Source organism: Oxyura jamaicensis, chromosome 4, assembly GCF_011077185.1.
Source record: "Oxyura jamaicensis isolate SHBP4307 breed ruddy duck chromosome 4, BPBGC_Ojam_1.0, whole genome shotgun sequence".
NCBI classification, from domain to species: domain Eukaryota; kingdom Metazoa; phylum Chordata; class Aves; order Anseriformes; family Anatidae; genus Oxyura; species Oxyura jamaicensis.
The window spans coordinates 24,947,465-24,972,208 of NC_048896.1; the positions used below are offsets into that span (position 1 = coordinate 24,947,465).

The window sequence follows — 24,744 nt, forward strand, 5'->3', positions numbered from 1 at the left end:
GGTATACAGTTGCATGGAAATGGTAAAGTGAATTGCATGTAACTAAATAAATTATTTTTAGAAAGACAAGGGAATATTATGGCAATAATACCCCAATGCCCAGGTCTAATCTTGAATCCAACTTTTAGAGCTATTTTAAATACAGACTTTTCCCTCGTGGGGAATATCTCCTGAAAGGTGGTCTCTAGAGAACAATGAGTACAGCACTGCAATCACAAGAGCACAGATGTAGCATAAGGAATGGATCCCTCTGCACAGTCACTCACTCTTCGGTTATGATACTAGTTACACCCAGCTTACACCAATACACGCTTTACTAAACAGCCTGAGACACCACGAGTCCAGGAAGCAAAAATGCATACTGTGCAGCCAGATCAGTGATGCTGCTGTATTTTTAGCACTGCCTCTGGAGAAAGAGCTCACTACATGGGCAGTGTGTCAGGCAGCCTGGTTCCTGGAGCACATTTATTAGCCAGAGCTGTTGAAGAAGGTGAAGGAGTTTCTCCGTAAACCTGTTAGGAACAGGCTGCTCAATGAAACTGGGAAAGGAGGAACTGGATGTGGAACAGGGAGGTTTTATTTCCCAGTCACTGCTAGGCAGGAGCAGCTAGGTTTGTAGGAGGTACAGGGCTAATGCATGCACTTTCTAAGCACTGAACGTAAGCATGAAGAGAATCTGTACTCTGAAGGTCGTGACCCACACAGACTGCCCTACAGATTATTTATTACTGTGAGAGGGAACATGCTTGTTTTCAGCCAAGTCTTTGAACTATCAGGGGTTAGTAAAATGGGTATCTTTATACATAAACCCTGAATTGTGTGAGAGCCTGTTCAGACACGAAACATTTTTTGCAACCAGATTATTAGTCATTTAATTTTGCCTGCTGATCAGTGTACTTCCCAGTGATTTAATATACGCTAACACCTCTTTTTCATGAAGCAAAATATACTCATGAATATGTTCACAACCTATTATTTTAATAGAAGGAAGACATTTCTCTCTCAACCATGGTGTACCATACTTGAAGTAGATATGGACATCAAGACTAAGGCTAAAGTTAGGGTTGTGGATTAAGGTTAAGACTGAGGCAAGTAGGGGCTGGAGCTCATTACGTTATAGCACTCTGGGGTCTAAAGGGCTAAGATATGTGCTGCCACCAAGAGAGAGCAGCTTGTCTGTCAAGTTAAGCTTGAGGTTAAGATCATGTTTAGCCTCAGCTTATGAAACAGCTGCACTGACAGCAGTGCAAAACTAGAAAGATAAATTGACTTAGATACCCGTTCGGTGTCAAGCAGGAATCATTATACGCTATCTCCATGAACAGCTTGCCTCCAGCTGAATCAGGCCAAATGCTGAGCCCGTATGTCTGTAACATTTCTTGGGATGTGGGGAGGGCAAAAGATCAGGTCACTTTATATTGCACAGGCTGAACAAATAGTTCCAGGATTTGATCTTAGCATAACCACAAGGATCCTGTGAGACACAGAGTGGTGTCGCAACATCATTTGGACTTGTGCATACCAAATTACTATGGGGCAGTAGTGGTTATGAAAGACTGAATGAGTGGCAGCCATCCCCCTGCCAGCAGCAGACCTCTTCCCAACCTGCTGTTACTCTAGTTTTTCAATGCCTACCTTCACCAATCTTACCCCACTTCTTTTGAACCTTGCAGGATCCAGGAGTGAATACGGTACTTCAGACCCTGGTGGTCTGAAAGTGAACCTTAGCCTTAACCTGAACACCGGCTGAAATGGGAAAAACATCTAGGCCGAAACTGGGCCACTATATATTGCAATCCAGCTGACCCCCAAGACCTGTTCTTTTTCTGAGATTTGAAAATGTCCAAGTGTTTTGAATCCTAAATGCCTGTATGACTTAGTTGATTATGCAAAGTGATTCAGTTTGAAAAATTTGGCCTTAATTAAATATTAAATACAACATACAACTTATACATAGACTGTATTTGCTATTTAAACCTTTATTTCCTCCTGTTTTGTAGTCAAACCCATAGATCTTACTGAAGCAGAATTCTGCTGAAATAAGGGGGTAAAGAACGAGTCAAAAATAATATCTCATTCCCTTCTGAAGCTTAACCTAGGATAAGGACCACAGCAAAGAAAAGATTTCTGTGGAGACTGTAGCTTATCGTTCTTGCTAATGACAGCCTATGGAAATAGTTCCATCCTGTGTGGGAGACTCTAAAGATGCCCTGTAATCCCACACTAGCTCTGTCCTTGGGAAGTCCTGGCCATCTCCCAGAACTACCAGGTAAGACTTCTCGATGCAGCTGCCAGTCTGGGACTGAAAGAGGAGCTATTAGACACACAGATCTTCTGGGAGTACCAGGGGACACCACCCTCCTAACTGGTAATGGCAGCTGAGCTAAGCCAGTTCCTAGAGGCCCAGGACACAAATGTAAAAACACTCAGTCCATGGGATCCTTCAGTCCACCCATCAGCTGCCAAAACCAGGAGTGCCAATAGTCTAGGTGCAAGTTTTTTTCCAAATGGTTACAGACAAGTGAGGCAGCTCCTGACTCAGCCCTGAGAACATCTAGCACAGGGATTAGGTGGTGCTCTTCTCTCCTACCAAAGACAAGGAAAGCCTCTTCAACAAAGCCACAATACATCATACACACATAACATGTGTGCTCAGCAAAAATTTGGTAGCTCTTTCAGCCATCCTCACTAGGTTGAGTCACAGATTTTTTTTCTTGAGAGGCTACTCCCAATTTTCCAATGGTTTCAAGTAGTTTTTCTCCTCCTCATCTTGCTCTCAGGCTATGGCTACCACATCCTAAATTTCTCTGTTCTCCTCCACTCATCTCCCCAGTCACCTGCTACTGGTCTTCGCTCTTCTGCCACCCATGTTTCGGGCTGCATCTCATCTGGTCTCCCCAGGCCCCTCTGACTTCTTGTATCTTGTCTTGATTCCTCGTGATACAGGGATTGCAATAAATTTTTTTGATGTTATCTTGATGATGAAGCTGAGTTTAAATAACTGCATTAAATGCCTGTGAGTGATCTAACCATAATTCCAGTATGCGCCTGCTGACAATATGTAAAAACCACACTAACCAGACTACACCAACAATCTTTTAATATTTTTTTTAAACAAACACTGATTCTTCTTGTAGAAGTTTACTAGAAGAATTACAAAGTCAAGGACAAAATAAGTAAACACATCAAAGCTACAAATTCACACTTACATTGTTATCCTTGCAGTAGTAGGAAAGAGCTGGGAAACGCCTTCGGCTCCGGAATTTAGAGCTCCCCACTATGATGTGAGCAGTTGCAGACTTTGGTACGTACACTTCTGTAGGATAGGAGTCACAGACCTGCAAAAGAAAACTGCTTATTTGGTCTACAGAATACAACATTAGCCAGCTCCAAAATAGCAAGGAACCCTGTTCTCAAGCAATAGAGAGGTATAGTACAGCTGCTATACACATCACCTACATTTCTCAAGACAGTCTTCTAAAATTGGGATGTGTTAATTCTATCTTGCAGACAACAAAGCCAGAGTAGAAAATTAAAAGGACTGTATTTCCAAGTGTTAATTTATGCCATGTTGAGAACATATATTCAAATCAGAAAAAAAAAAAAAAAAAAAAAACAGCATTATGTACAGCATGGTTTTATTTACAACTGCTGCTTCCTCCAGAGCAGAATTTGGAAGAAAGGATGGGAATGGTTGAAGTTCCCAAACATCTCTCTGTTATAATGGGGACTGCAGAGCCAAATTTTCTGGCAGATCTGGGGAAAATAACAAAAAACATAAGGATGTGGCAAAAAGGAATTCATCTGTATGAAATGAGGATACTAAAAGGCTAGCAGCCCTGCCAATGTCTTCCTTCTCAAAGGAACACAATGACCAGGCAACAAACAAATTAAAAACTAGAGGTTCTTCTGGAGACAAATAGGAACAGAAATGGGATCCCTGCCTAACTTTCTTTTCCTGATATCGTGTGTGGCATTCTGGCTGGGGCCAATAGGATGTTCACTATCTCCCTGGGACTTGCTGAGATGAATAAAGAAGTTAAGATGCCCAACAGGAATTCAGTTTCTGAGACTTCTAGAGACGAGTAATGAAGGAGAAGGAAAAGGAAGAGCTTGTGGTTAAAGATGCTGTGGTGAATCTGGCTCTATGCATGATCCCATTTTTCCTACGCTTTATCTTAAGAGAGGTCAAACATTTTTTCCGCTTGTTTTAACAAAAAGAAAACAAACCCTGACAGCACACTCAGTCTTCTCTGAGAACTTCACAGGCCTTCCTTAACATGGACATGATCCAGCAACAAAGCCAATGGAGGGCATGGACAAATTTCTTTCAGATCATATTTTGGTTGTTATTTCTCACAATTTATTAACATTCTGGGGACTTCAGTTGAACAAAACTGAACTAGGCAGGACAGTATGTGGCTAGGAGAGATATAACCTCTCAGACAACTGTGGAAAACTCTAACAGTCAATCACAGAGGCTTCAAAAGGATTGTGAGAATAGCCAGTGAGGAAAAAGTGTTGCTAAATTTGCTGTTACAAGTATTTTTTTCTTAAAATGTCTGTGTAGTAATTTTACATAAGAGTACATGTCAGGAAAATTCTCATTTAGACACTTAACATTAGACATGATTTACTTAATTTTAGGTGTGATTTACCAGCAGCCAAGCACTAAGGTTTAAAACTTACTCTTGCCAAATTTCTGCTCTTCAGCTTCCAATACATTAAATGAAGATACATCCTTTATCCTGCTATCTATTTTCCTTTCGTTGTGAAAGAGGAGAAGGGCTGCACCTTCCTACAAGTGCGTACAGGGCTGGGCACACAGGAATTCTGCATCTAAGCACTAGGGTAGCCCACAGTCGGACTGCTGGTCCATGCACTTCATGGGCTCCATCACATAAAAATCATAACAACTCACGCCATAGTCTCTGTTAACGTCACTAATCTGCCAGTAATCGTTTGGAATACCCATCCGGTTATATTCTTCATTGAGGTCCACAAGCTTCCAGCCTTGTTCTCGTTCTTCTTTATCTAATTTTGGATTGAATGAGAAACAATACAGCTCTTCGTATTTCACTGAAACAAACAAACAAACACAACAGTAAGACATCTAATTTCTGATCCTGAAGTCACTCTTCAAAAACAAAACTTGGCACTGTCTTTTTTTGTAGTTTCTCTTTTAAAAATAGCATAAATTGCTACTCCAAATCCTACAGCCTGGCTTACAACTATTGTCAAGCATACTGTGATATTTTTGTTATTTCCATAAGTTATAATATATGTGCCTTATTAGCAATGCTATTTGAAATATTCTGTTCTAAATAATTAAAATTAAAGGAATTAATTAACATGAATTAAAATTAAGATTAAAATTCTCCTCCAGCACAAAAAAACAAAACAAAACAAAAAAAACACAGAGATGATATGCTTTTATCTGATGAAAATTAAAGTCAGAGGTAGCTTATAGATCCCTTTATTAACATAACATCTGTTTTGTGCAAAATAGCATGTGTTGCATCAATCATTTCATCATTGGTAACTGATACAAAAAAAACTATTCCACATATAGCTTGAAACAAAAGTTCTTGCTGCTGAAGAGTGTTATCCCGCGAGGGCATGTTTTATCCTGTTGTTTGAAGTTCCTTAAAACTTTCTGACAAATAGGTATTTAACTTTGAAATTGAAATAAAGTAAATCAAAAGCTGAATCCTCTCTGGTGTCATAGTTCCCCATGGATACAGGTCTTTTATGATATAATTTTAACAAGATCAGTAAATTTAACTACCATACTTTCTTTTCTAATAATATCTGCCTATAATAATATACTAAGCAGAGTCTTAGTATACCACAGTAAGGAACTCATGGACATAAAACTAATAATATCAACAACAATAACAACTACACAATTAATAAAGATAAGGCTTCCACTTTTTTTTTTTTCTATAGGTAGTCTTTGTTTTTATTTTAATTATCACAGAATTACAGAATGGCCGAGGTTGGAAGGGACCTCTGAAGATCATCCAGTCCAACCCCCCTGCCGAGCACGATCACCTAGAGCACACTGCATAGGATGGCATCCAGGTGGGTTTTGAATATCTCCAGAGAAGGAGACTGCACAACCTCTCTGGGCAATTATGTCTTTTAAAAGTGTAATTTAAGTTAGATTTTGCACTTTTTAATTAAATGGATTGTATATACACACATGAAAAATAACAAACGCATAGAAAGAAAACTTCATGTTAATTCTGTCAGGAAAGTACTGAAAGACAGCAAGGTCATGAGAGAAGGGGAAGGAGAACGAAAATAACGATTTGCACATGGTTCGATAGTTCAAACTCTTCCTGTATTCTCTGACCTCAAATTTCTGTCATGGCACAGATTAGGAAGACAGACTGGTTTATTTCTCATCTGCTAACAAAGTTTCATCATTATCCATAAGTCCAATCTGAGCTCATTTCAATAAAGTGCTTTAAGTAGCAATCCAAGCTCTTGCTTTTACTGTTTGGTTGTCAGAAGCATCTGGAAATTCTTTCCAAGTGGACCTGCTTTCAGGCATAGTGGAAAGCCTTTAAAAATGCACCTGTTACAAAATATCCAGGTTATTTATGACTGAAGTCTCTCAACATTATAACTATGACAACATGATGGTTATCTATAGGTGGTGACAAAATTGTTTAAGTATTAATAATCAGTGTCTTAAAGCTCGTTTATCAATTCTTCTCCAGCACTTCCAGGACCTTCTACAATCTTCCACACTTATTTTGTCATAAATGTCTGCAGTCCTGTAATAACTGTTACAGTCTGCTTGTTTCACAAAATGTCTTAACTAAGCAAAAAAGGATGGATTCAGCTGACAGCATGATATTAAAATGCTATTAACTGCTGGGAAGAATAAAATCAAACACAAATTTCTCCTTTCTCATACAACATGGAAGAGATTAAGCCAGTACACAACAAGGCTTCACTCAGGTTCAGCTGTGCTGGAATCAATAAAAAGATCAGGCAGAGAAGGGAAAACAGGGCTTAAACAAGTCCATTTTTCTCCTCACGGAGTAAAGTGTACTTTATGATGCTGGGTAACTGTGTAACCTAAAAAAGTGAAGCTTCTTGCCCTGACAAAAAGGACAGAGTAGAGCAGAGCATCAGGATACATTTGGGTCAACTTTCGGTTACAGCCTTCTAAATTTTAAGTAAGCAAGATTTTATCCTGCCTAACTTGAAGATTGGATACTTTGCTGGAGAAGTGAAGCCACTGTGCAGCTGAACTCTGCCAAAAGCAAATTCTGCTGTGCTATTACTGCGCCTTCTTTGTTCAAATGTCTTTTCCCACTGTGGTCTGGCACTGAGCATGTGTCCATGCTCCTCAGCCACTCTTCTTTTGGGCAGTCTGTACCAAAGTGTCCGTCCTGGTGCACAGCAATAGGCACACATCCTCCTGGCTCCAAGGAGATAGTGTTACAGAACTGCTTTCCTTCCAGCACGCATGAGCACATACTTGTGGTGAAGGCCCGTGGAATTAATCCAGATCTACATCAGCAGAAGCACAGGCTAAATTTGTCTCATTGTTTCATAATTTCTCCAATTGCTTTCATCTTGCATCACCTAACATATCAAGTTACATCTGCTGCACTTGCATATTGCTACTACTACTACTCCCCTAATTATAGAAGGCACTTTACAAAGATCAGTTATTGTGCTGGCTGACTGTGCAATTTTTCCCCCCTACACACTAGATAAAATTGGCATTGTCCTAGTGAGATATAAATTAAAGCCAATGCTGTCACTTTTGTACAGACTGTGGCAAACATTTCTTTGCCTACCGTTAAAATAATACTACAGGACAGAGGTGGGTGTTGTCTTTATGCAGTTATCATTTTAAACAAACAATCCAGAGGCCTTGTGAGTTGGCTCCTGACATAGGGGATCAGATGCTAGACTCCACTGCAACATTTAGATTTTCACTGTAAAGAGGAAAGGCTTCAAAAGGACCTTGTTTGGGTTTAATAAATTCATAAAGGGCACATTCATCTTTCATCATTAAAATCTAGACAATAATAAGCCAAAACACAAGCAGTCCAGTGGCATAAATTAACTACTTGCTGCAACACATTTCTTTGATTTAAAAAAAAATATGCACAGCACAGAAAAATCAGATCTTGATGTGGTCGCTAGATTTATCATAAGTTTTTCATCACCACAGGAATATGAAAGTTCCCTGAATTTAGAGACTTGTCAGTGTTTTCCTAAATTCACGCTTACACAAGGCATCCAGTAAGCAACAGTGACATGTAAAATAGCATTGTAATATATTTTATGTTCAGCAATCCCTTGGAGTATCATTTTAAGTAAAAGTTCATGTCAAACATTTTGGAATGAGCTACTTGTTATAATGTGTGTTCTTCATTACTCTAGAAGTGATTACTTCAATAGCTTGTGTGCTCAGAGACCTTTGTTTTCATCATAATGCATCCCCAATGAAGTCTTTTCTCTTAAACTGCAAAGAAGAAAGATGCACAGCTACACTTCTCCCATTACGTTCTCTCTCTTCAGAGGAGTGATTGACTTTAGTGCCGTATTTCCTTCTCATACCTGGCCGTGCCAAACGTATTAGGGAGATGTAAACATCGTGGCAGTCTCGTTCCTGAGGGATGATCAGCTGGATGACCTGGAAGTTCTTGCAGCGGATCAGCAGTGGGCAACCTGTGGCAGTTGTGGCCTGCTTCTCAATGGAGGAAATTTGGCTGTGGAGAACCTGTGAGGGAATTGAAAATTGTTATGCCACATGATGTAAATCTTCAGGAAGAAAAATTGTTTCATATAATGATCTGCCAGGACAGACACAATAGCTTCCACTGGTGTTTCAGAAAATCCCCCCACACCTCCTCTTGTAGTTTTGTTCCTACCTCCAGAATCAGGCTCAGGCAGTGCCAGATACATACCCTACAGACAAAGACTTCTAGGGTCTTTCAGTTGGTCAGACATTAGCCTGGTAATGGTATCCAAAGCTTTCTGGTTTTGTTTGTTTTTTAGGATAAGCTAATGGTTGCCATAAAAAGAGCTCTTATCATCTATCTGTGCAGTGAAAAGATGAACCAGCATCAGTTATATAAAACTCTTTCAGCATCCCTAGGCTAAAAAATTGGGCATCCTAACTAACAGAATCAAAGTACAGGCAGTCAGGGAGACAGGCAAGAGCTGACTGAGCCTGGGTAGTAACTCACATTCAAAACAGATGTACTTTACAAAGGTGGTTCCTTGGTGAAACACATCCAGTACTTGTACAGTGAAGGCCCTTGCATTCCTCTGGATTACAATATCCAGAAGCCACTGAAAGTGCTCAAGAATTATCAAGCTGCAAAGGTCTTGAATTGGAATTTCACATGCTCTTAAGTTATAAAAGCAGCCATGTAAACTAATTTATCACATTTAGTCTACTTTGCAAGGTATTTTCAAATTACCATCAATAAATTGCCATGCACTTACAGCTAACTGAAAAATAAAAATTCATACCCAGGTTTCTTTACGAGTTTCAGAAGCATTCTCCACAAATATGACATGGGTAGCTGTTAAATACAAGGTTCCCAGTGCAGCTTTTCTTGAGGATACACGATCAAGTAACCGAACATTTTCCACCTAAACAAAGAAATGACAGAGAGAAAAAGAAAAACTAGGCTATCGCATAGCCATCCACAGAGATATCTCAAAAATCACATTTTGTCCATTGTGAACACAGGTTTTTCATTCTAAGATTAGACATTTACCACCTACACAGTACATATATATGTGAGGTTGATCTACCTTCACAAGCAATAGAATGCAGGTTAGTTTCATAGGACAATTCAGGTTGGAAGAGAGCCCGGGAGGTCTCCAGTCCAACCTCCTGCTCCAAGCACAGCCAGCTCTGAGGTTAGATCAGGTTACCCAGGGCTTCTCCCAGTCAGGTCTTGAAAATCTCCAAGGATGGAGCCTATCCAACAGGTCTGTGTGACCTGCTCCATTGCCAAACTGTCCTCACAGTGAAAATGATAGAAAAACATGCTGCAGGATAGAGTAGTACCAGAAGAACTACCGAATCCCTTAGTGATAAGTGTAGTCATTACGTTTTAGGTTTAGGTATTAGGTTTGTGCCTATGGTCTTTTCTGAGGAAATTATTTTTACACTGATTCTCAAAAATGGCAAAACTAAAGCTAAAACAGATACATACTCTTCCCTTGACCCCATTCTGTGGCCCCCACTGATCTCAGCTGGAGGGTTGCATGCACCAGTGCACAAATGTGCACCCCAGATTTCTACTGCACTATACACATGCTGTATAGAAGATTAAGGAATAAGCTGAAATTCTGGGAAAGTGAAATAAGGGAAGCAAACTGAAACTGAGAGTCGTAAGTAGATTTTAGTTTGTGTGGTTATAGGAGCAATCTATCCAACGTCCCCACTCCCAGAAAATTCCAGAGAATGTCCAAGTCATAAACCAAGTACTGGTTTATAAGGAAATACAGAATGGTCAAAAAAATAAATCACACACAGGAATGTCTCAAAATTAACAGTCAAGCCTGAACCAAATAATGTTGGAAAGCTGCCTCACTATTGAAAAAATAAAAATAAACAAACTATCTCACACATAATATGGAAAAGTATAGCTAAAACCATCTGAACCAGAAATGCTGTGTGTGAGAGCATGAAAAGATGCTTTTCCCATAAGATCTTTCCAGAGCCATATGAAAAGACTATCAGAAAAGTATTTATATATGAGAAAATATGATTATATTACGTGATCTAACTCCAGATCTAGCTTAATGTTCATTTTTTTTCCCCTCTTGTGGTACCTCTGTAACCAAACATCTGTTAGTAAAGAAATCCAAATACAATTTCTCCCTTGAGCTCTTTCTTTTTATCTCACCTTACCTAAACCCTGTGACAGCAAAGCAGGGCCTGGCATCCCTCTAAGCCATTCCAGAATTATCAGTGATACAAAGAAAGCTTAATTAAAAATAAAAACATATATATATATATAAAATCAATAATAATAATAATAATAATAATAAGCAGGAGGTGACAGTGGTAGAGTGTCTTTCTTCAGCAAGTCCCACTCGGGCTTGCAGACAAGTCTCTGGTAATAGTTCAAAAAATGTCTAAGCTATGCTGCTATTAGTGGACATATCTGGAAAATTTTACCTCCAGTCACCTTCCAAATGGAATCAAAAGACTTAACACCCACTGTTTTGTTTCACGGGACACAAAACAGACATTCTCTCTTTGGTACACTCCTGAAAATAGGTGAGTCTATAATGCTACAAATCCTCAGATAACCAGCCTGTGGCCTTTTACACAGTATGGGGTATATGGCATATGTCACAGGTATTTGATCCAATGTTATATGGCATTTCTGGCTGAGAGGCTGAAGGGATAAAAAGATCAACAAGGTGGCTGTTGAATGGATTAAAATTGCCTGAAATGGTTAATAATTTCTTAACAATGGCTTTGGTAGGTTTCCCAGTGCAACAAATTTAAAGCCAAAATTAGCTGGTTTTCCTATAAAACATGCCTAGTTCAAAAACATTAAACCAAGGAATGCTGATGGTCAGGATCATATAATGGGTAGCAAATTACCAAATTGTTTTATAATATTAGAATTGTACTAGAGCACGATTTTCACACACATGGTTGCAAAGCTTCCTGTGTAGCCTTCCCACCACTGCAAGAGATCTGCAACACACTGGCAATCTTCTCTACTCCTCTCCAACTCTCCACTCAAGACTTACAGTTCCTTTTATACACCCAGTTATTTTCAGGGCCTAGGGTTGGTTATCTCTTGGGTTGAAGAGATATGACCCCATTAAAATCAAAAAGGACTATTCTTGTGTTTAAAGTACTGAAGCTGACTTAAATGTTGCTCCAAGAAAATGGAAGAGAATTAAAAAAAAAAAAAAAAAAAAAGGAAGAACACTAGTAGGGAGGACATAATCACTTTTTACAATTAAATAAAAGTAATTTTGCACCACCTCATGAAAACCAGAGCTGGGTGCCACAGAAATAAATAATGAAGATCTACAAAGTCATTTTGATTTTCAATAACATAGAGATCCCAGATTACATTGACAGAGGCTTCCTACAATACTTTCAGAGATGGGATATAGTGTTTCTTGACATGTATCATCTCAGTCTTTACGGACTTCCACTGAAATCACACAAGTAGAATGATGCCAGCACCCAGAACTGGGTGTTTGCAGTGTGTAATCTAAACACATTGCACTAATTTAAGAATAGGAACAGAGAGGTCCTTAAAACCAAAACAAGCCAGTATGGTAGCAAAATGCTTAAAAATCAAACAATTAGCAAGACAGCAAAAACCAAGTCTTCTCCCTCAAGGCCAGTTATAATCTGCTTTAAACAAAAATAAAACAGCTAGAAAGCATGAATAAAGTCTTTTCCCAGGACCATCTACTTCAGGGGTCACATATTGGGGTGAGGAGGAATGAAAGGAACACATTGTTAACCCAAAACATTCACTAACAAAGAGGAGATATAAAAGAGCCCAGATGATACAAAACAAAGATTTAGGCAGTGCTTAAAACCTAAAATGAACCCACAAATAACAACAAAAATGAGGTTCATCTAGACAAAACGGAAGTACCTACAGTGTAGTCTGCCCATGGAGGGTTCTGCTCTACAGGCTCTGGTCTTGTCCAAGGAAGTTGTCGCCCCCAGATATCACCCTACACATTGAGGTACTTCAGGAGATGAAACACAAGCAATGCAGACTCAAACAGCAGGGCAGGGGCTGAGGGCTGAATTTTCAGGCCTCCTAATCACACCTTCACCCTACTCTTCAGTCAGAGACCCACAACTGAATAGCAACCAAGACTCACTATAATTATTTTTTTGAATACAAAGCTACAAATAAAGAGTAGACATGAACGAACAGGAATAGCTGCAATAGGAACTATGCAGTAAGTCGTATTTCATTAAAACAAATACTACAACTGCATGGTTCATCCAGCCCTGCAGTTTATCTCTTAGAGTGGAAGAGCATGAGGCAAGCATGTACTGATACTCCCTCAGGATGTTACCCCAACTTCTAGAAGCCAGCAGCTCTGGGGGCTTTCTAAGCTGAGGTCATCGTTTCTAATAGCTCTACTTAGATTTACATTCCATGAATTTTGTCATGTAACGTTTTGAATCCCCGTAAACTAATGACACCCACAATGCCCTGTGAGAGTGAACTTCACATTTTGCTACGCGTTGTACAAACAAATATCCTTTCCTCTTGCTTGTTTTGACTCTGCCACCAATGGCAGGTGCACTGTGCCATTTGGTGACTGAGTTCTTAAACAGTGAATGTTGTTCCTCATTTACCGTCTCTGTCATACACACTGCTACAGATCCTTCCCTCCATTGTCTCATTCCCAGACAGAAGAGCCCAACTTTATGTAGTTGCTACCTGTATGGAAGCTATTCCTGACAAGCTCTTCCATACTTCTGATCTTGTGACAAAAATTCAATTTCTTAAGAGGCCAGAAGTGCAAACATAATTCAGGATATGGATGTATGGCAGATCTGTGGAGTGAAATAGTATGTTTGCTCTTTTGTTCCCTATTGAATTTTTTAAAGTTTTCAAACATTGATTGCTTTTTTTTTTTTTTGCTCCTTGATTAACACTTTTTTTTTTTTTTAGAACTAGGTATTATAACTCCAAGTCATCTCTGCATACATAAACTAAGACTCCCCCCACCCGTTTGTATTATCTTACATTTATCAATGATTAATGTTGTCCATCAGTATCAGGAGACATTGCTACAAGCCTCTATGGCAATCTTTCATTTCTCCTACACTAGGTAATTAAAGTACTGCCAGGGAAGTTTGCTGCCTCTGGCATCTCCTCCTCCCTATACCTTTCAAAACAGCTGTCAGCTGAACATCAGAGGCTTTCACATATTACTTGAATCTCTAGAGAGGAGTTCCCTCCACTGCAAAAACTGAGTTGTTTGTTTCTGCTGTGGCTTAGCCCCAGCAGGCAGCTCAGCACCACACAGCCACTCACTGTCCCCAGGTGGGAAGGGGGAGAGAGTAAAAGTGCACGAACTCATGGGCTGAGATAAGGAAAGTTCACCAGGGAAGGCAAAAACCGTGCACACAAGCAAAGCAAGACAGGGAATTAATTTGCTACGTCCCATCAGCAGGCACTTCCAGGACAGCAGGGCTGATCACGTGTAGTGGTTTCTTGGGAAGACAAATGCCATCACTCCAAACATCCCTCTTTCATCCTCCTTTACCCCAGTTTTATTGCTAAGCATGACACCACGTGCTGTGGGACATCCCTTGGATGTCCCTGGGCCAGCTGTCCTGGCCGTGTCCCCTCCCAGCTCCTGGTGCACCCCCAGCCTCCTTGTGGCCAGGGCAGCATGAGGAGCTGGGAAGGCCTCGGCTCTGTGCAAGCACCACTCTGCAACAACTCAAACATTGGTGTGTTACCAGCAGTATTCTCATCCTAAATCCAAAACACAGCATTGTGTGAGCCTCTATGAAGAAATTAACTCTGGCCCAGCCAAACCTATGACAGTTTCTTATTTTTTAACTAGTTATTACTGAGAGGACCTTAGTCTGTGGTGATTAAGTTTCTCTAAGAGTCTTTGATAAAGATGTGGGAGATCACCTAGATTCTATCAGATGGATTCACCCTAGTTCATATGTTCAGTTACTTTTCCAAAGAAATTTAAAGAATTATAAGTTCCTCCATGAAAGCTATGCTGATTCTTCCCCTTTTTAATAACACCCATAAGCGTAAAGATTTAGAAGGGAGGAACAAGGGGTGTAGCAGCTCCTATCAGTTTTCTCAGATTAGGTATCATTCATCACCTCAATTTTATTTATTTATTTATTGGACTAGAACACTTTTAAGCAGCACACCATAGTTACTGGCTTGACAGTTTTGTACTTTTTTTTTTTTTTTTTTTTTTTAAATCGTTTTGTGTGGATATCATCCGGCCATAGTATTTTTTTTAACATTCATTGTTGTCAGTTTCTCATGAAATCTCTTCTAATAACACTTTCATTGGTAACAAATATTCTGGCACATTCTTGACAGAGAGGTATGCCAGAAAGGGCATGGCCCTAAATACTTTTGCCGCCTTGATCATTTACTAGCCCTATATATTTTGTCAAGATTTTGTCTCCTTAAAGACAGCTAGAAAAAGGTTTTGCTACTATTTTTTTTTTTTTTTTGCTAAGTTGTTCTTCAAAATCTCTTTTGGCCTGCTTTATTTTGTTTATATATTTGGCTTATGTTCTATTTTCCTCATTTAAGTACAACTTCAACTTGAAAGAAGCCCTTTTACTTCTAATAAAAGAAGTCCTTTTAATAAGAGACATCCTCTTACTCCTTTACCCTGCTGTTTAGCTATGCAAATCTTTTGCTGGTCTTTTAAAGCCTTTTTTCTGGAAGTTGGCTTGCAGTAAGCTCCTGTATTTAAACAATCTTCATGACTCCCATAAACATTTTAATTTTTGGCTCTCTTTCTTTTTAAACAGTTTTCACATTTTTATGTAGCTTCCTCTTTGAAGTTAAACATTGCCATGGGAGATTTTTCTTTTCTTTTCTTTTTTTTTTTTTTTTTTTTCCTCCCCTTTTGCTATTTCAGGAATACTCATCTAAGTATTTTCATTGCTGTCACACAGAGGTTCCAGTTTTATCTTGAACCAGGTCTTTGTGTCAGGTCCTAGAATTACTTAGCATTACTTTCAGTTTTTTTCAAGAATTACTTTCATTTTTTTCAAAATAAGCAAATAGCCTCTGTATAAACAATCATTTACAACACCTAAACTTTTACTCAGAACCGCATCCTTAGCACTGTTACCCTATACCAATTTTATAATGTCTCCCTTCATTATTGTATTTTCTGCCTTCTTGCCCTGTTTGATTTCAACAGGTGATGTGACAGTGAAGTTCCCCATTTTTCCTGTGTAGTTTGCTTGTCACACTGATTATTGTTCTTTCACCAAAGCTTCTTGGTTTTTCTTCAGCATGGACAAGTACAACTCCAAATTAGCTCTCTAACCAGGCTTCACAAGGCAAAAGTACTGTTTGTTAGACAATGCAGTTGCATTTTTATCTAGCACTTATTCCTGCTGGCCTCAATGAGTATAGTAATTCAGTTAAAATTAATGAGAGCCTCAAAATTTGACTTGATTAAAATTAGCATGATTTGTCAATTAATCTTGGCTAACTCTCATGCCATATATGCTACTCTGTGATGGTAGTAATAGAAAAAAATAAAGCAGGTTTACTAATAACTTGCCTCATAAACGACTTCATCATATCTAACATTGTTTTCAATGGGGAAGTAAATTACTGTAGTCTAATCTCTTTCTAGATTCAAAACCACAGTTCTGATTCACTGCAAGCAAATGGCACTAAGCACCCTCAGGAGCAGTAAGTGTTTCTAAGCTCTCGGGAGCTTGTTCTAAACATCTCTGCATAACCCCCAGCTGGCATACATGGCTTTCATCTGAACTTCATCTGTATTTCTCTGCCTAGTTTCCAGTTACTCAAACTTTCTGGAAAAGACATATATTTCACCCATGGACAAATAAATAACAAAGCAGTCTTCAATCTTAGATTTCATTCTGCTCATCAAAGGATTCAGAGAATGAATCTTCTGTCTTCTTCTCCACCCTTCTAATCAGGAAAAGAAAGACACGTCAAATAGTATCTTTAAATGTTCTAGAGGGAACAGAAATATTTCTGTTTCCACAAGAGGGGAACACACATGGCAATATTGCTTTGAAAAAGTTCAGTTTTTCTATCCAAAAAAGTACAAGCATGAGGAGAAGAATAGTTAAATAAAAAAAATGAATTCAATATTAGAAAAAGTCACTGTAGTAATTATTCTCCCACTTCTTCTCCAATATCTGCTCTAATTTTTAATCAAAGCTGATGCAGCTGTTGTTGCAGAACATAAGAATTCATGTATGTACACATCAGGAAAAGGCATAGTCACCACACACATGGGCTTTGCCTAAAATGAAAACCTGGTGAGAGAGACCAGGTCAGAGTACGACAGGTAAAGAATAAAACAGAGCAAGTAAAGCTGAGAGCTCAGAGAACTTGAGGAGCAAAAATGCAAGCACTAACCAAGCCAGCCTGAAGAGTGGCACCTAAAGAAAACCTTTCATAATTCATTTGAAGCTGTTGCCCACATCATTTATTTTTGCTTGATGACTGTGGTTGTCTAGGCTTAAGGAAAAGACTGCCAAGAGATTTATTTCAATGATTACAACCCCTTACATGGGGATAAATAAAGTTGGCCAAAACCTCTATTTTCAATGCAACACAGATGACAGAAAAAGGAGGCAAAAATAGAAGTTACAGGGAACACAAATTAAGAACAGATGGAAGGCACTTTTTACTCAGAGAATAAACATGATAAATTGCTTACGAACAAGGTTGCCAGAAGGTCATTCAAGAAAAAGATGTCATATTAGGGAAAAGCACGGGTCAAATCTTTATTCAGGCACAACTCCCACCAGTTTCAATGGGACTCCCACCTAAGGCAGAACAGCAAAGATATGACCCTGAAAGTGTTCAGAAAAGCTGCTGTGCCAAAACGTTACTCCTAAAAATATCCATGTACCCTAATTTGTTTTCATCGCTAGCATAGATTACTTCTTGAATAAGCTCTGACTGCATGGCCTATTTTTAAAAGCTTATTGAACATGGTACCTTCATTCTCACTTCTCTAATTTATTTAGGCATCTCCAAACACATGGCAACATCAAAAAATGCAGAAGTTACTGCTAGTTTTTCATGCTGTTTATAGCTCCACATTTTAACTTTCATATAAATACGGGATCAGTTTTTATGGTGGACATAGGCCTGAGTCAGGAAAGGAGAGAGAAGTAAGATGACAAGCAAGAAGGAAGGCATGAAGACCCTCACAGCTAGGAGGAAGCTGCTAATTAAAAGAAACCAAGGAATCTCCTGGCTCAGGACACGTCCTCATATTGCTTTGCAGCAAAAGTCTAAGTGACAAAAGTTGATCGAGGACCTTGAGATTTGAGTGTACAAAGCAGAGAAGTCATTGTTGGTGGTTCTTTAAAGGTACAGAAAGTGCAATGATGCAATGATTTCAGTCACTGATTCACTGAATATGACTGAGCTTCTAAGGTTTTGTATTATGTCCACGACCAAAAGAAGCAGGCTTTCATTGTGGGTTTGTTTTGGGTCTGGAAAGTGAGGAAAGAGAGAATCATTGCAGAAAAAGCAGAAAATCATTGCAGAAAAAGAGGAAACAGAGAAGTCTGAAAGCTCACAGTGTGTGTCATGGCAGGCACACAAGAACACCAGAACACAGTGGTAAATGCACAGGATCTGCAAAAAGGATCACACTTTCCAGAAGGGTCTTGCGGGCTCTGTCTATGCCAGCTCAACAGCCGCTATTTCACAACCATCAGTACTGCTGAAAAGCTTGCTCCAAAGCCAAGTATTGGGGCTGCCTTAGGTCAGCAGCATGCACGTAGCCCTAGAAAGGCTCCTTCTCGTCCATCCATGCCTTCATCTTCCCTCGGGCTCCTAGCCCCAGGGTTGCTGCCACTTTGCCTACTTATCTTGCAATGTTAGACATGCGAGTAGAAGCAAGAAGAAACTGCATCTTGGGAATCAGCGACAGGGCTCCGACTGACTTCAGCACTGCAGGCATGCAAACGCTAAGGGAAGAGCTTGTACAAGCCAAAAGTCTGAGCCTAATGAGAAAAAAGGAGCACAGCTGGTATGGTTTGAGGCCAAGTGGAATATTTGAGCTTTCTTTACCCTGGTTGACCCCAGCTATCCATGTGTTTAGCACAATGCTCAAGAGTGAAAAAATATAACGTGCAAAAGACCAAACACTGCTAAATATTTTTTCCACACAGAGAAAGTATAATGTTGTACTCATTAAACAAAATACACAATAAATTATCTTTCTGCATAGTTTTGGAACAAGAAAAAAGGAAAGCGGAGTTGTCAATTTAATGCCATTTAATGTGGTTTCTATTGTGTTTTCAATAAGAATCACAAAAACTGTAGTTGATCCATGTAACTTTTTTACATTTTCATCTTTGAAGAGGTTTCTTGAGCGCAGTAAACTAATGCACGATCAATCTGTAACAGAGTCAGAAGGCTGCATATGTCAAAAAAAAAATCAACCAAAACCTAAAACACCAACATAATAAAATTTAAATAAAAACACCTTAAGTTCAACATTATAAAAAGCTTCCTCGGGGCAAACCTGCCAGGATGGGGGACAATATTCAAGAAAAATCTAAACAAAACTTAATTCATTAAAGGACAGAAGTTAAGTCGAAATACTGGAAAAGAGCTGGAAAAAAAAGGTTGCAAGGAATGACGAGTATGTGAGCAAGACAGTGAAAAAATTACCTAACAATTTGTTTGATTAAAAAAAACCTCTGTTGTCTGCTATGATCTCCAAGTGGGAAGTCAGTACCTTATTAGCATATACAGCTGCGTAGCAGTTGTATAATGGATGCAGTGAACTGTAACCTATTACAAGCATAGACTGCATTGCAATACGGTGACAGCATCACAGCTCAAAGTTTTTCCATAATGTTTTCTCTTTCAGTCCACATTAGATCCCATTTATCCAGAAAAGGAGAAGGGAGCAACTGAGGAATTTCACAGGTCAGTGTATTTTTCTACATTTTCCAAAATTATTTAGACTTAGCTCTGAAAAAAATACACAGAAAATTCTTGTGCACAGCAATAGTCTAGAGTAGGGAGGAACAATTGTGCATGGAGCTAAGGTGTGGTGAACAAAATCAGGTATGTATACATGTATATATATATTCCTCCATTTGATACAGGTTGCTCCATTGCGTATTCAAAACTATGCACTGTTCAGCAGTCTGTTTCAGAGCAGCAGCACCAGTCCCTTTGTGCTGCACAGGCCACCAGAGACTTGCATTAAAGCTGGATTTGTAGGAGTCCCTTTTCTCATGGTATGGATCTGGCTTTCTCAGCAGGAAACGGCAGTGTAGTCTTTCTGTTGCAAATAGATCATTGCTCTAGCTAGCAGACACTGACAGATCAAATACCACCCACTTGAGTCCACCAGCTGCAGGCTTAAAGATTCCAGCCTTGACCACTCCAAAGCCAAACTTCCCAAATCCTTCACTACAACCTCAGCCTCCTACTACACAAAAATACAAATCAAAGAATATCCTGCAGGCACGTTCTGATGACTGTCAGTACCGTCTTCAGTGCAACAAGTTTTAGAACTGCTGGATTAGACGCAGATACCAAGACAGAAAATTAAAGCATGTGGTTAACCGCGTTTTTAGAGCTTGTTTTGTGACTTTAGCCAGCTGCCTCTTTACTGAGGGTCACATTATTGCAAATATGAAGGTCTGGCATAAAAACCCAAAGGGGACCTGCCAATTCCAGGATTAGGAAAATATTTATATTACTATGGACTTAACAGAGCAACCTAAATTTTAAAAAAAGAACAAAACTAGAAATATAAGAATTTAAATTACCTTTCCAGTTAATATAGTGACACAGTATATGAATTTCACAGAAGAGAGTGCCTTGCTACTCAAACAATGTGGAAAAAAGCAAGATACTTGATTTTTCTTTAAACAACACTGCAACCAAAATAGAAATAAAGTGCATATTGGGAACAGGCATGCGTTTGAACATCAAGTTTCAAAAGTGAAAAAGCATCCAGAATCAAAGGGCTCTAATGCCAAAGGTAATGTAAAATAAAGAAAACCAAGTTAAAAAAGAACCAAAACCAAAAAAGCTAAAATGCTGATTTCTGAGACCTTTAAAGCCAGAGGAACACCTTCATTACCTTAAAAAACCTTTGGATCACTGGCTTCATCAGTGTTCTCACTTCAGCTCATAAATTTGGCAGCAGTTTCCCAGATGGATCATTCTTCCCTTCATCCCCTTCTAAACGTCTTTAAGTTAATATTCTGAATCAGATGTTTTGGTCTCTAAACCAGAAGCACAATTATCCTGATCTAGTACGACAGCTCCTTTGCTCTCTTGAATAAATCATTCACTTCACAAAGGTCAGGATGCTCCTGGATTCACTAGCTTAGATGTAACCAGTCGAGTCTGAATTAGCTCTTATTTAAATGTTCAGCTGTCCCACAGGCTAAGAGTAATACATAGGCGCAGAGTTTTGAGATGATGAATATATGACGTGTTTTAACAGTTTAACCTGTTTCACGTGGAACTTCCAACAGGATAACCAAAGACTAAGAAAGTCGATATGGATGAAGAGGACCAAAAGTAGTATTCTGTTTCTTTAAGAGAACATTTATTAATATATCACTATGAGAAATATGACTCAGATTACGGGACTGAGAAAACAGGTGTAAGAGTAGTGAACAGATGAAGGTGATTATTTTAATAGACACAAACAGGAGAAAAAAAAAAAAAAAAAGGCAAACTTCCACCAGATAAGCAGAAAAGTGAAATTTCAGCTGAAACTGCAGAAACAAAGTTTTGGTTGTAGTCCTCTGTAACAATCAAATTGTTTGAAAAAAACACACTGACAGAAGATCATTTAGATAATATTTCAGTATGTTGAGAACAGAAAAATTAAAACCTACTTGGACAAAATAGGATATATTTGGTCCACCTACTCCATGCTCAAGAAAAGGGGGGAAGAGCTGTTATAATCTTGTTATATTTTGAAATTCCAGCAACAGGATGAAGGGTTTTGTCTACTGTCTACTCTTCTGTGCTGAATCTGCTATGGTTGCTTTGGCTCCTTGCCCTAAGCATTGCACATCAAGAGCTACCTACAGTTAGATTTCCAGGTTGGACAACAGATTTAGCACTGTGGAGCTCAGATTCTCTAAAATGTCCAATTTCACTTCTGACATGAAGGAAGGACAGTTCTCAGATCCCCAGTAATCTCCTGGGCAGACAGCCAGGAAAAAGGAAATTTTTCATCAGAACCCTGCTGGTGCTTTTGCAGAACTTCAGCTACAACAAGAGGCTTCTGGGAGATTTTTTTATTTTTTTTTTGTCTGCTAAGTAAGAACATGCCAATGTAAAGCAATTTAATTCAGAAGTCCCTGCCAGGAGAAATAAAATGATGAAGAACGGAGGGAAGGTGGGGTCCAACAGAAACACTCCAAAAGAAGGAAAATGGTGACACTATAACCTGGTAAGCCTGAGAGAAAGAAGTAAAACATCCAAACAGGTGAAATACTGCTCAGGGAACCCAAATCTTCCAATATAACAAGACAAAAACTGGTATTCACAAATATAGAAGAATATTGGGAATGAGCCAAACAAAAACCGTGATGTGAGGGAGGAGGAGATCCAAGACCTGAAGAGCAGCTCTGGCTATATGAGTCACTGGAGCTGCAGTGTCACTGCAATATTTCTTTTTAGCAGGAGTTAGTTTAATTTCACTAATAATGAAATTATCTTGAAACCCTCCAAAATCAAAGACGGCTCTGGATTTCCTCTAGTACTATTCCAAAAAAAAAAAAAAAAAAAAGACATAGCAAGTGACTTGATTTGTCATATACAAAATGGATGAAAGTTATATGGATTCCCAATGGAGACATTGGGAAGATTGACTTGAGTATGAAGTTGTTTGAATAGAAAGAAAGAACTATGAAAAAGAAAATAGATTTAAAATAAAAGGAAACATGACTCATTTACATATGCTGGAAATTAATTTTGGAAAGTAATACGCCTGGTAGAAAGACTTGTCGTTATCATGAGGAATGTCATTGTATCTTAAATTCTGCCAGAGAAAGGGATCATTGAAAGGAAATACCTCACTATAACATCACAAAAATGAAAGCACTTGAGCAACTCAAGTCATCCCAAGTATTGCGTTAACAAGAGTTACTCAGCCAAATGAATTTCTGAACTAACTCCACTGAAGACAGCTGGTACGCCAGGGATATATACGATGTACTCTTTATAATAGGAATCTCATGTAGTAGGCCTGCTGCCAATATGCAAAGACAAATGATAGGGAACAGAGGTAAATAAAATAAAGTAACTGACTAGCAACAGTGTGTGAAGTCCCCCTAAGAAATAAGTGATTATTTAGAACTTTTATCTGTCAACCTGTCCATGGTCAGACATGTCTCTATGGATGTTATCAAGATATGCTTCTCATCTGTGTGGAAGTATTACTTATTAACTTTTTTATGAGTGTTATGAGCAGTTTATCACATTTTGGGCTCGGGCAGTTATCCTAGGCTGTCTTGCTGCTCTGTCCACACTAATAGCTGACAGTGGTTTTACTCATTTTTAATTTTGAATTGATTATTGGAATTATATACCATTCTACTTAGCTCTGCAGGACAGTTAGCAACTCTTAAATATACTCAAATTACAGTCTTCATATATAGGATGACATTTTCATTGTGACATTTACATCATTAGTGCCTGTGTATTTGTATAAGCACACATCAAATGTTCACTCTCCATTCTACTGATAATATCACAACACAACGATGGCATTTGCTACGTAAAAGAGTGTGTTAGGGACTCATCTATCTGTTCTCCAGTAGGCCTAAGGAATACCATTTCAAAAATAATGAAGAAAAGCTGTGTTGTCAAGTGGTTTCTATTTCTACTATTGACATGCTATTTTTGCTTAGTAAGGAGAGATGGCAGTTAAACTGTTTAAGAGTAGAATTAAAGGCATTACATCTTCTGGTGCAAGACTAGGCAATGTACCATTTGCAAACTCACGTCATCACATCAACAGCACGTGGAAGAACAGGAGCGTTGAGCAGGTGGATGCACACAGTCTGTTGGGAAAGACTCAGAATGGCCTTTGCAGTAGGAAATCCCACTGGAGCCGTGACGCTGCCATATAGGTAAAGGTCACCCAGAGGATTCAATATATTTAGAATTCAACAAAGCTTCTGACAATCAAAGGATATTAGAGAAACTAAGTTGCCATGTTACTACAGGAAAAAAAAAAAAAAAAAAAAAACACAACCTAAACCACATCTACATGGACTCAGATCTGATAGTTACCACACAGGGAAGAGGTCTTGGAGTCATTGTTGTAATTTCCCCGAAATTATCAGAATTGGGTGGGCTGTAATCAAGATTTATGGTAAAGACATGGATAAGGTGAACACGAATGGTTATTTACCAAATCATTGAAGCTAAATGCTGGGGGTTGTGAATGAAACTACGAAGATTTTTTTTTTTTTAACAGATAGGAGAAAGTAAGTCTACAGCTGTGACCTTCTGGAATTTGCTCCCACGCAAGCTGTGGAGGCAGAGGGTGTCAGCACGTTCAGAAAGGTTTTTAGCGAACTCACGCACAAGAGGTCCATAAATGGACACAAATCAAAGCAGGGAGGGCGGGACCCTACTGCAACAACCAGGGATGCTGACAGGATGCGGAAGGTGGCCAGGCTCTCCCTCCGCCACTGTCAGGCGCACAGTAATGACCTAAATGAATTATTCGTCCAAACAATAAAGTGTGAAGAAATTCCATATTATTTATTATTTTGTTTAAATGATGGCTATGTTATATTGGATTTATTTTAATATTTACAAACTGTCAGTCAATACTGTTGTATTTCAACTAAAAATCAAGAACAGTTGCCAGGTCCTAATGGACATCATGCTTTTTACTGCCTTTTGAAGGAAAAGCTTTTACTTGGGGTAGGAATTTTGTTTTCCAGTACTATTAAGTTCATTAACTTTCAATGCATGGGATTTATCTTGATTTTCAAAGTGG

At 38.9% G+C, this 24,744-nt stretch overlaps 1 protein-coding gene and 1 long non-coding RNA gene across 4 annotated transcripts in view; both read right to left on the reverse strand.

Annotated features, from left to right (window-relative positions):
- The window catches only part of MTMR7 (myotubularin related protein 7), a 48,590-nt gene that overhangs the window by 21,767 nt on the left and 2,079 nt on the right, over positions 1-24,744 (reverse strand). For all 3 annotated transcript variants that reach the window (XM_035326121.1, XM_035326122.1, XM_035326119.1), the window contains exons 3-6: positions 9,514-9,636; positions 8,593-8,755; positions 4,922-5,079; positions 3,210-3,338 (exon numbers count right to left, since the gene is read on the reverse strand). In XM_035326121.1, coding sequence (XP_035182012.1) covers positions 3,210-3,338; positions 4,922-5,079; positions 8,593-8,755; positions 9,514-9,636 — 573 coding nt within the window. The remainder of the gene's footprint in view (positions 1-3,209; positions 3,339-4,921; positions 5,080-8,592; positions 8,756-9,513; positions 9,637-24,744) is intronic.
- On the reverse strand, positions 19,002-21,453 carry LOC118166962. The gene is made up of 2 exons (XR_004750839.1): positions 20,848-21,453; positions 19,002-20,187 (listed from the first exon to the last, which is right to left on the reverse strand). It is a non-coding gene; the product is annotated as an uncharacterized LOC118166962 (long non-coding RNA).